General features: G+C 36.4%; 1 protein-coding gene across 1 annotated transcript; it reads left to right on the top strand.

The window, feature by feature from the left end:
- The first annotated feature begins 3,179 nt into the window (after positions 1-3,179).
- On the top strand, positions 3,180-5,108 carry LOC109067616 (leukemia-associated protein 7-like). The gene is made up of 2 exons (XM_019084531.2): positions 3,180-3,563; positions 4,373-5,108. The coding sequence occupies exons 1-2, from the start codon at positions 3,264-3,266 to the stop codon at positions 4,577-4,579; spliced, it is 507 nt and encodes a 168-aa protein (XP_018940076.1). The 5' UTR covers positions 3,180-3,263; the 3' UTR covers positions 4,580-5,108.
- Positions 5,109-12,404: the final 7,296 nt, after the last annotated feature.

Raw genomic sequence — 12,404 nt, 5'->3', positions numbered from 1 at the left:
TGAATTCACAGCACCTTTACACTTAATTTAAATTGATCTCTCAATTTTTGTCGCCCACTGTTTTTAATGTGCAACTTTGTACTTTTTCATGGTGAAACAGGAAACGACCCACGCAAGCCTTAACGGAACAGAACAGTGCGGCTTCGTTTGGTGTGTGCTTGGGCAGTCGTGTGTGGTTGTGATTCTCACATGTTGTGCAGGTTTGCTGACCTTCAAATCGTGTAGATCACAGATACTTTTCGTAAGAAAGAGCTTCAGATGCAGTGATATGGGTTTGGAAGATCTGTGGAAGATCTGCATGACACAAGTGTAGCAAGTGTGAGATAATACTGTTGAAAGACAAAAATCAATGTAATGTACTGGTGAGGTTTTATAGTACGCTTGCTGATCCGGGATTGTAGTAAAGACCAGTAGTACAAACAGGGTGGGACTCTGAGTGAAGATCAGTTCTTGTACTCTAATGCTGTTATGAACGTGACACCTGATCTGGAGCCGGAATTCCCACTGCTTTTAATAAATGTTGCTACTGTATACTGAAGAATAGGACTGACAAGATTGAGTTATTAGAGCACAGACCGAGTGGTGGGCTTCGGAACAGATGCTAAATGTTATTGAGAGAGTGTCTGACTTGCTTTCAAATCCAAAAAAGCGGTATGTGAATGGAGACGGAGTAGAACTAAAAATTTAGTCTGTTAAAATCACCACAACTTTTTTGTGTATTTTCTTTCAGATCAATTAAAGCATTCAGTGTATGAGTGGAACAGGAGTTGTTTCATTTCATTCAATGAATAACCAGGTAGACTATAGGAATGGGCTGTTTATATATGATTATAATGAAAGATGCATTAACTGATCACAACTTTGTAATGAATAGAACCTAAAGAAGAAGAAAAAAAAGTGGTCCACTTATTAATAACTGGGATAGGTTGCTAGACAAGTATACAGGTGCTGGTCATATAATTAGAATATCATCAATAAGCTGATTTATTTAACTAATTCCATTCAAAAAGTGAAACTTGTATATTATATTCATTCATTACACACAGACTGATATATTTCAAATATTTATTTCAAATAATATTAAAGATTATAACTGACAACTAAGGAAAATCCCAAATTCAGTATCTCAGAAAGTTAGAAAATTGTGAAAAGGTTCAATATTGAAGACACCTGGTACCACACTCTAATCAGCTAATTAACTCAAAACACCTGCAAAGGCCTTTAAATGGTCTCTCAGTCTAGTTTTGTAGGCTACACAATCATGGGGAAGACTGCTGACTTGACAGTTGTCCAAAAGATGACCATTGACACCTTGGACAAGGAGGGCAAGACACAAAAGGTCATTGCAAAAGAGGCTGGCTGTTCACAGAGCTCTGTGTCCAAGCACATTAATAGAGAGGCAAATAGAAGGAAAAGATGTGGTAGAAAAAAGTGTACAAGCAATAGGGATAACCGCACCCTGGAGAGGATTGTGAAACAAAACCCATTAAAAAATGTGGGGGAGATTCACAAAAAGTGGACTGCAGCTGGAGTCAGTGCTTCAAGAACCACTACGCACAGACGTATGCAAGACTTGGGTTTCAGCTGTCGCATTCCTTGTGTCAAGCCACTCTTGAACAACAGAGAGCGTCAGAAGCGTCTCGCTTCAAAAAGGACTGGACTGCTGCTGAGCAGTCCAAAGTTATGTTCTCTGATGAAAGTAAATTTTGCATTTCCTTTGGAAATCAGGGTCCCAGAGTCTGGAGGAAGAGAGGAGAGGCACACAATCCACGTTGCTTGAGGTCCAGTGTAAAGTTTCCCACAGTCAGTGATGGTTTGGGGTGCCATGTCATCTGCTGGTGTTGGTCCACTGTGTTTTCTGAGGTCCAAGGTCAACGCAGCCGTATACCAGGAAGTTTTAAAGCACTTCATGCTTCCTGCTGCTGACCAACTTTATGGAGATGCAGATTTAATTTTCCAACAGGACTTGGCACCTGCACACAGTGCCAAAGCTACCAGTACCATAACACCTGAGCAGTGCCACAGATTGATCGACTCCATGCCACGCCACATTGCTGCAGTAATTCAGGCATAAGGAGCCCCAACTAAGTATTTAGTGCTGTACATGCTCATACTTTTCATGTTCATACTTTTCAGTTGGCCAAGATTTCTAAAAATCCTGTCTTTGTATTGGTCTTAAGTAATATTCTCATTTTCTGAGATACTGAATTTGGGATTTTCCTTAGTTGTCAGTTATAATCATCAAAATTAAAAGAAATAAACATTTGAAATATATCAGTCTGTGTGTAATGAATGAATATAATATAAAAGTTTCACTTTTTGAATGGAATTAGTGAAATAAATCAGCTTATTGATGATATTCTAATTATATGACCAGCACCTGTATATAATCCAACAACCAACAGTAAAACGTTTTGAATTTGCGTCTAATGAAACCTTATGATGAGGGCATAGCCTACATTTAAATGCCTTGAGTTATGTAGAAAAACTAACTTATTTAATTTTTTGATGACTTATGAAATGTAGATAGTAGTAATGAATAAGTGTTTAAAATGTTGACACTTTCCATCAAAGAAATGTTGGATACTTTAATTTCCGATCAAATGTCATATTTTGAGTGTTTGTGTTGCGAAATGCAAGCATTGCCTGTTGACGGTATCAGCTGTGATCTCTTCGCGCGAATCGTGTGACGGTCGCATGAGGTCATGTTTTAATGCAAAAAAAAAAATAAATAAAAAAAATAACAGCGGTATCAAGAGCCACACCATTATTAATACATTCACCAAATGAGCTGCTGGTGAAAAACTCTTAAACTAGATCTGGCAGCAAGCTTAGGTTAGGCTTAAGTTTTTTTTTCCCAATAGGGTAAACAATAAATTAAGGCTTTAAAATGCTACCCGTTTCTGTTGTGTGTGTGTGTTTATTCAAAGCGTTTTATCACCTCGGTTAATTGCTTTTTCTGAGCACCTCGATAGAGGAGGCAGGACTATCAGGTCACATTTGCATGTGTAAGCAAACGCTCATCCATTCCAAACACAAACAATGGGGAAGTCGTTAAAGAAACCGTTTGTCCCAAAAAAAAAAAAAAAAAAAAAAAAACACTTGTCGCGTTGTTTCGACCAGAGCCTCGTCTCTCTCTCTCTCTCTCTCTCTCTCTCTCTCCCTCTCCATCCCTCTCTGCAGCTCTCTCTCTCGCTCTCTCTCCCTCTCTCAACAGTGACTCTGCTCAAGTCTGCAGATCTGTCCTTGACCAGGTTGCAGAGATGGGGCTCTGCTCTTTAACGCATCAGATCGACGCTTTAAACATCCTCAATGAACTGCAAGCTCACGCGACGACCATTAATAGAGATAGCGAGGGCCCGTGTTCAGGTGCTTTACCGGCCGGCAAAGAAGCCGTTCGCCCGGGCGATGTGATGATGGAGCCCCGCAGGCTGAAGACGATCGCGGAGAGAGCGCGAGAGAGCTGCCTCACGCGACTGCTCGAGATTCTCACGCGCCTCATTTCTATAGAGGAAGACTTTATTATAGACGCGTCTTACGGAAGGAGATTGCTGAAACGTAAGGTAAGATGTTTTTGATGGAGTCTAGATGTAATTTCTGTGCGGTAACGTCTCAGTTGAGAAATTATCACGTTTATTATGTTGGATTTGTACTGCATTAGCATTTGAATCTAATAGGAAAGGCAGTTTAAACTATCGAATAACGCAAATGTAAGTATGGGAACTAGATAATGTAATATATATATATATATATATATATATATATATATATATATATATATATATATAGAGCTTCAAAGTAGCCCCTCTTTTATCTAGATACCAGCTCTGCAGGTGCGTCCTGGGATGCTTTGTAAACAATAGGAACAGAACTCTTTTGTGTTGTCTGCTTTTTCCTAACCAGTTTGTTTTAACCATTCATATCTATAGCTATATATCAATATGTATACGCACACAAATAATAATGTATTAAAATAAATATTTAGTGAAGTGTCTCCAAACATTTGTCCGGTTCTGTGGATGCTAAACTCATTTGTCCTTGTTTGCATGTGATTATATTTATAGCTAAGCTCTGTTTTAATTAAAAGAAGATTAAAGTTTGCACAGCACAGCTCCAAAATTATTAAAAATCTTTATGTTCTCACCACAGGTGATGTTTTGAGTCTAAAATCTTGTCTTATGAAGAGCTTTTAGGTTAGAAATGTCACGTATGGTGAGAACATTAATAAATATTTTTATACTTTTGGAGCTGTGCTGTGCCAACTCCGATCTTCCTTTATGCAACTATTTGTGGTTGTGGCTTTAACCTGTTAGACGTGTACACTTGAAACTCTTTTTTTTAATTAGCCATATTTGTGTTATCTCTTTTTCAGGACAGTGTTGACCTGAAGAACATATGCTTGAGAATGGCTATTGCAGAAGGTGGTTCTCGCTCGGACAGAGACTTGAGGGAACTTCGGGACTGTCTTCGACTTATTGTGGGTGACCTACTCACATATGTGCGAGAGGAAAACAATCTCTCATCCACTGAAACAACTCACAAACTGAGGGAGCTTTCTAACTCCTTCCCTGATATCTGAAGATTGGTAGATTTCACTTTGTGAACTCTAAGGAACTACCTCAGATGAGATAAAGCAGATCTAAATAACGAGACACTACTTTTTTCTAAGGAAATATAAAAAAGCCCATGAACTATCTGTGAATCATCGATCATTTTTGACAAGTGTGATTATGCTTCATATTCTGGTTGAAGGTGTCGATCTTCACGAGAAGTGTTTTGCCATGAAAGCTGTTCTGTAGAATTGTCAATACTTAAGCAACAACATTCTCTCAACACATACCAGTATCATGCGTCTGTGCTCAGCTGACTACAAGTAAAACAAGTCCAATAGATGATGATGGTGGTGCATTCAATCTCAGCTCAGCGGGTGGGATGGCTGTCACACCCCAGGATGGGCTGGTGTGGCCCCCTTTGTCACCTGCTAAAAAGAAAGTGTTAAGGAGTGAATTGGGTGGGGGAAGATATGCATTTGTATATGTGAATTCTAGTGTTATGACATCACAGTGTAACTATGTTCCAAATAAAATCATTTTCAGTGTTACAACAAACACACTTAGTCCTGAATATATGATTATGAATCAAGGTTTGAACATTTCGAAATCAATATAGGTGTGTGCAAATGATATGAACTGCAGCATGTGTAGAATCCTCTCTTGTCACTAGATGGTGCACAAAACCAGCTTTTCACTAATATAAACATCTCGTGCTCCACTTTCTGAAGATAATTCAAGTGTTTTTGGAAGTCTAATGTGAATGAACAGGGATGCTCTGGGCCAAAAATTAGAATATTAGAGAATTTCATATTAAACAAAATAGCAAAGTAGAACAAAATATAAATTCAAGTGGTATTTATTTTAAAGAAACATGAAAAATGCTAAACGTTGTTAAAAGTTAAAAGTTGTTTTAAATTATGAAATATATGGTTTAGACTTAAAGTAGCCTATTTTGGATGCTTTGTGGTCTAGAATAGTAATTTAAGACTGTTAAGAAGAACTTAAATTATAAGCAATCTTGTATTATTTTTAACAGAAGAACTATTTTGTTATGTAATGTATATTTTAAAATGACAAGTACAAAATCAAGATGTAATCTTAGATTGCATTTCATTTTCGTCTCCCTTTGATTGTAACTATTGTTTTTACTGAAGAAGACACAGTTCTTAAATTGTGGTTCATTCATTTAAATTCATTTAATGCAATCCCAATTTAAAAAAATCAAGAAGTTTTGTCATAACAGATAGCCTATAGTTTAATCAGTTAGCAGAAATACAAGAAATATGTTATATTGTGGGGGGGAATTCGTTAAAAAAGTAAAAAAAAAAGAAAAAAGAAACACTCATTTAGGATGAATAGACTTTCGAGACTGTCGATATCAAGTCTGATCAGTAGAGGACGCCATACACACATTTTATGTGCTCTGTGACTCCACAAAACCACTCAGACAGACACAAAATCACTCAGTTCGGAGAATCCATTAGATGGCATCATGTGTCATCTGAATCACATCTTAAATTGGCTTATTATGTGTGAAAGCTGCAAGATTCCTTTACTCATGAGTATTAACAGAAGTAAACGTTTTTTTCCAGATTTAAGATTTACCATCCAACAGAGAAAGTGTTGATGACCACTTAAAACTGAACTTAAAACAGCAGAGTCAGTTAAAACTTTTCATTTTACCTATAATATCCGTAAATGTTAGAAAACCCTTGGCGAAGTTTTCTACTAGTTTTTAAAGATTTTCTCAAGTGGTTAATAATCTGAATAAATAAACCGCTTTTACTAGCCTATATAAAGATAGCCTACTACTGCAAGTTACTTGTCAAAAGTATTTAATTTCTTTTAACAGTATTTTCCCTCCAAAACATAGCATGTAAGATGCATATTTTGTAAGTAAGTATACCTTCATTCTTTTTTGAGGCCCATCACAAACTTTCTGAGCAGTGTGTTTGAAATCTTATGTCCTAAGGCTGGTCCCTTATGATGTTGTTGTTTGCTGTTGTTTAGCATCTACTTCCACAAGACCGCAAGCCCAGGCTCGTGGAGGTCTGGGTTGAACCACTGTGGGCTCTTGACAGGCCAGTGAGAAGCCAGCGCCGCGGCTACAGACAGTGTCTAGCAGGATGGATGGCTGGGGTATTACATCACTTCCTGGGACATGACGAGAGCAGACTCAGACAGATGAGTAAAAGGATGAGTGCTGTATGACAAGAAGACCAGAGGAGAAGGCCAGGCATTGTTGGGGGTCCGTGTCTTTGTCTTAAGAAAAAACACAAAACAAAAAAACAATGTGGGCGAAAGAGAGTCATTGTTGACATTTAATTCTTGTGTCTTAAATGTATTTCTACAGACTTGTGCTTGATTGTCTTGTTTTGATTTTTCCACAACATTCAAAGACCGATATATTCAAATGGAAAACAGTTAAATTGTAATATATCATAATACAACATTATTACTAAAAATTTTAACACACACACACACACACACACACATACATATACATATATATATATATATGTGTGTGTGTGTGTGTGTGCATATATACGTATGTATGTGTATATATATATATATATTATCTGATTTGCTTAATAAATAAAAAAAATATAACAAAATATCTGATCTTCTTAATATGTGTATGTATGAATGTATATATGTTTATCATTAATCATTCATTACTGTGTGTGTGTGTGTGTGTGTGTGTATCAACAGTGAAAAAGTGTCATGCAAAAATCTTTATCATTAATCAGTCATTACTGAAATTAATAGACTTTAAAAAATTAAACTTACCTATTTAAAATTTTGGTTAAAATCTATGTTATATGTTTAGATTCACTAGCAGCTATACTGCAGGTTAAAAAAAAACCCTTCTTATTTGTCCCTAGGGGGTGTATATTATTACCTAAATTGTCCAATTTCTTTACTGGCCATGGCAGCTTTTTTTTTTCTTTTTCTATCAGTGTGTAACAAATATATGATTTTAGTTCACAAATTTTTCATCATTTATAAATGATCAAATTTTAGGACATATGTGTTTGAAACCAGCATACAAAACCATTGGACATTATGCTTTAATCCGTGATTTAAAGCCTTACATTTAGCAAGATACAGCCATTGTGACAGTTCCATCTGTGAAACTTGCCCTGGTCTTCATCATCTACATTTTTTTTCTTTTTTCTTTCGACTTTCACTAATTCGCCCTCCGTTTTCTCATGGGCTGTCATACAGCAGACATGATGTGTATGTTCCTGTGGGGTCATGTTGTTCCCTCAATTTTTTCTTTCTATTTGTCTCTCCCCTCTTTATTTTTCCTCTGATGCAGAGCCAGATGAGGACTCTGGGGTGGTTGTGAGAGCGGGGGGACTGCCTGGAAATGTGTGTGTGTGTGTATGTGTGTGTGTGTGAAACTGTGAAACCTCACCCTGCGAGTGGGTGGTGGATGATGACCCCTTCCTCTCCAGCACTGTGTGTGTGTGGTGTCCTCGGCCCCTAGACATCTATCTCTGGGGCTCAATCTCACACTGAATAGAACCTCCACTGTGTTTCACTGCGGGGCTTTCCCGCACGCTTCACTCTCAATGTATGATTCATTATCCAATCAGAGGGAGGCTGACGCATCCGTGAGTGATCTTATCGAACCCGGGTGCCCACGTTCAGCCTTCCTTATGCTCCCTCTACTAAAGAAACAGAATTGATAGAGTTATTTTTAGTTCTGAGAATCTTAAAATAGGCTCTGAAGGGTGTGGTGGGACCTCACGATCACGGCCTGCAGCTGAAATGAAATAGGCTTGAATGAAGTCACGAGAATCTTCGTGACTTGTACGTTTCATGGTTTTGAGATTTGTGATGTTTTCTGCTCTGCTTGATGTTTTCATAGAAGCTGAATAGGAGAGATTAGGAGCCAGTTTTGAGGGTTACGCATTCCTAAAGGTTCTTTTTTATTTTTTGCAGTTGTGTCAGCTACAAAGAACCCTCAACAACCGTTTTTGTATAATATATGCATTGACTTTTGGCATCCAATCCAATTCCAAATTTTCCAAATCTATAACTATATGTAAATTCTAATAGATCACATGTCATTATAATAAAATTATTTTAAATTAACAAATTTATATGTATACTGTAAAGTTGGGATGTTTGCATGTATAACCCTGTTACATAAAAAAATAATAAAACATTCCATAAACACTCAAGAATTAATATCATGTGGACACTTTCTACAACATGGCAGAGAGACAAATCATTTATCTTGTCCCTTTTTTCAGTTAATACTCAAATTGTGACTATTTAACCCTGTTATGCAAAAAACAAACAAACAAACAAACAATCAAACAAACAAAAAAACTAGCAAATATATTCTACCAAAGTATGTAAAGTCCTTACTGAGTGATTTAGACCTAATTTGAAAACTATTCTGGTTTGAGTTGACTGTATGGTTCGTAAATATATTTCTGTTTCTGGGTTATTTAAAGCACCAGAGTATAGATGGTTAGACCTATATAATAAAAAGGTCTTTGTGTATAAGTTAAAAAGGCTCTCTTTTGACGTCAGACTGTTTTTTCCCCCCGAAAGAATATAATGCTTGCATTGTGAATTTAAGTCTTACCTTCAATCCAAAGCACATTTGTTTTTCTCTCTGAAATTTGTGTGATAGTAATGTTTCCATTACTATGGGCTCGCTTCCCATCAGAATGGCCTCTGACTCTTTTGTGAGTAAGTCTGTCATTATGAGAAAACAGGAAACTGATGGCCACTATTGTGCTTGGACTCATGAAGGGTCATCACAACACTTCTTTAAATGTTTTATTGAAGGATTTAAAACTAGCAAATATATTCTACCAAAGTATGTAAAGTCCTTACTGAGTGATTTAGACCAAATTAGAAAACTATTCTGGTTTGAGTTGACTGTATGGTTCTTAAATATATTTCTGTTTCTGGGCTCTTTAAAGCACCAGAGTATATATGGTTAGACCTATATTATAAAAAGGTTCTGTGTGTATAAGTTAAAAAGGTTCTCTTTTGACATCAGAATGTTTTTCCCCCTGAAAAAATATAATGCTTGCATTGTGAATTTAAGTCTTACCTTCAATCCAAAGCACATTTGTTTTCTCTCTGAAATTTGTGTGATAGTAATGTTTCCATTACTATGGGCTCGCTTCCCATCAGAATGGCCTCTGACTCTTTTGTGAGTAAGTCTGTCATTATGAGAAAACAGGAAACTGATGGCCACTATTGTGCTTGGACTCATGAAGGGTCATCACAACACTTCTTTAAATGTTTTTATTGAACGTTTATAGGTGTTTAAGGAAACTAGCAAAATATTTCTTAACAAAGTATGTAAAGTCCTTAATGAGTGATTTAGACCAATTAGAAAAACTATTCTGGTTTGAGTTGACTATATGGTTCTTAAATATATTTCTGTTTCTGGGCTCTTTTAAAGCACCAGAGTATATATGGTGACCTATATTATAAAAAGGTTCTGTGTGTATAAGTTAAAAAGGTTCTCTTTTGACATCAGAATGTTTTTCCCCCTGAAAAAATATAATGCTTGCATTGTGAATTTAAGTCTTACCTTCAATCCAAAGCACATTTGTTTTTCTCTCTGAAATTTGTGTGATAGTAATGTTTCCATTACTATGGGCTCGCTTCCCATCAGAATGGCCTCTGACTCTTTTGTGAGTAACTCTGTCATTATGAGAAAACAGGAAACTGATGGCCACTATTGTGCTTGGACTCATGAAGGGTCATCACAACACTTCTTTAAATGTTTTAATGAGGGATTTGTGGCTACAGTACTTTTTAGTTGTTGTTTTAAGGAAAAGTTAAAAAATGACTAAAGTCTAAATCCTGAGTTTTCAGTATATATAGAGAGAGAGAAAACTTAAATTCTCATGACATATATTCTAACTATTCTATAACTTTAGAATAAAAAGTAATGATTGTATAATATTAGTTAATGTTCTTGGTGAATGTTATTATAAAATGTTCCTGATAAAGTGTACCTTTTTTATACTGGGGGTCCCTAAATTGGCTGTGAGTCGGAGTGGGAGGTAAAGATTCAAAGTGCCTGGTTTTAAATGTAAGACCATTTTTCAAATTTAAACTGAATTATATTTTGAGGTTAATAGCTTTTTGAATGGATATTCTGAACTCTGAACTCTAAACTCTGTTGTTTCCAATTGGGATTAGGATGAAATCGTGTCTAAACTGCAGCCGTAAACTGCTTTCAGAGTTATTTGGCCCTGACTTGACTCCATCTGTGCAGGGTCACACACTAAGAACAGGTTTTCTTGTCTGTGTGTGTGTGTGATTGGTTTCATATTTGCATTATAAAAGCAGTGCACTAAAAATGCAAAACAAGTGACACACAGTCATAGTCGCATAATTGAGATTCATTATCAGCATGAGTCAAGCGTAGGGAAGAACCCTTTTCTCTGCTTGAGAATATGATGTAATGCAGTGCTGAGGTCATTCTGTGGTTGCCATGGCATCACCTTGGGAATGTGCATCTGAGGTATCAAACCAAGCTTTTGTAACCCAGTGGCAATACAGGGTTAAAATTACTTTAAAATTGTATTAAAATAGTGTAATATCCCTTTAAGAAAAAAAAACAGCCAAAATAGTGTAATATCCCTTAGGAAGAAATCAGCCAATCAGGAGTGATAGTTCCTCCCCTAGCTGAACATGATTGACAGGAGACGAGGCAAATTGCGTGATTCAACCATGCGCGCGAGTATGTGAGAGAAAGAGAGAAGACGAGCACGATTGATGGCGACGGGAAACGAGAGGAAATTTACAGATATAAAGTTAACAGAGTGATAAAAGTGAGTGTATTAGCAAGCTAAAGAACCAACACAGAAGACAGAATAAGGAGGAGCAACCGAGAGTTTGGAAAACTCCGTTTTCCACCTGTATTTGTCTCGGTAAGCTAGTGAACTGCATGATGTTAATATCGCTTGCTAACTGTGATACAAAGCTTATAAAGAGTACAGAAATAGTAAGCTGATATTTAAGTTACTTGAACACAGCTGTTTATTGTTCATTTGATTTGTTTTAATTAAAAGCTTAGTGAATTACACAGCATTTCTATTGAAGGGAATGTTATAAAAAAATACTATATGGTTTCTATGATGATTTTATTTTAATGTTGTGAGTGGAAATGTTAAACTTTAATGTTTAAATTCTGCTTTGAGTAGATAAAACATTTTGTTTAAAAAGGGTACTAAAATAAGAGTATTAATATTGCAACTACAGCTATGTGTTGCAACTTAATTTATGTAGAGCCTGTATTGTTTACAGTTTTTCTCTAATCCAAGGATATAAGAGTATGCCATTTTTGTTGATTTATTATCAGCTGTTATTAATTAAGTATAAGGTTGTGTATGTTATATTCTAGAAATTGAGTTGAGATTTGAAGTTGAACTAAAGTGTGATAAATAGGCCTGAACATGTGATCATTTAGTGTTATGCAGCATGTGATTCTTAATGTTACATGGTTGTTATGCTTTAGTATGTCTGTTGTACAACATATATAGAACATTATTTTAAATTTCCTGTTTGAAATAAACAGGTCAGGTCTTATGAACAGAGTGAAAACTACTTGGAAGATCCTTCTCTATCGATGGCAAGCCTCCCAGTGTGATTGTGAAGAGACGCAGACCAACTCATCGAACGTTTCCTCTGGTGGTAGGAAAGTATCAGTCGCCTGAGCTGGTACCCACTTTCATCCAAGTGCAAACTTCCTTTTAAAAGGAGGAACTGTCACAGAACTGGTGACACACACTTTTGACACCGAACTATTGACAGGATTGATTAATACAGAAAGTGATCACAAAACAGACTTTACCGACT

The sequence above is a fragment of the Cyprinus carpio genome, chromosome A1 (assembly GCF_018340385.1).
Source record: "Cyprinus carpio isolate SPL01 chromosome A1, ASM1834038v1, whole genome shotgun sequence".
In the NCBI taxonomy this organism is placed as follows: domain Eukaryota; kingdom Metazoa; phylum Chordata; class Actinopteri; order Cypriniformes; family Cyprinidae; genus Cyprinus; species Cyprinus carpio.
This window is presented reverse-complemented; position numbering and strand designations above follow the sequence as displayed.

Excerpts from the sequence above, each read along its gene's own strand:
- LOC109067616 (XM_019084531.2), top strand. The coding sequence starts at position 3,264 with ATGGGGCTCTGCTCTTTAACGCATCAGATCGACGCTTTAAACATCCTC. Across the intron at positions 3,564-4,372 it reads GGAGATTGCTGAAACGTAAG|GACAGTGTTGACCTGAAGAA; the intron begins GTAAGATGTTTT and ends TCTCTTTTTCAG.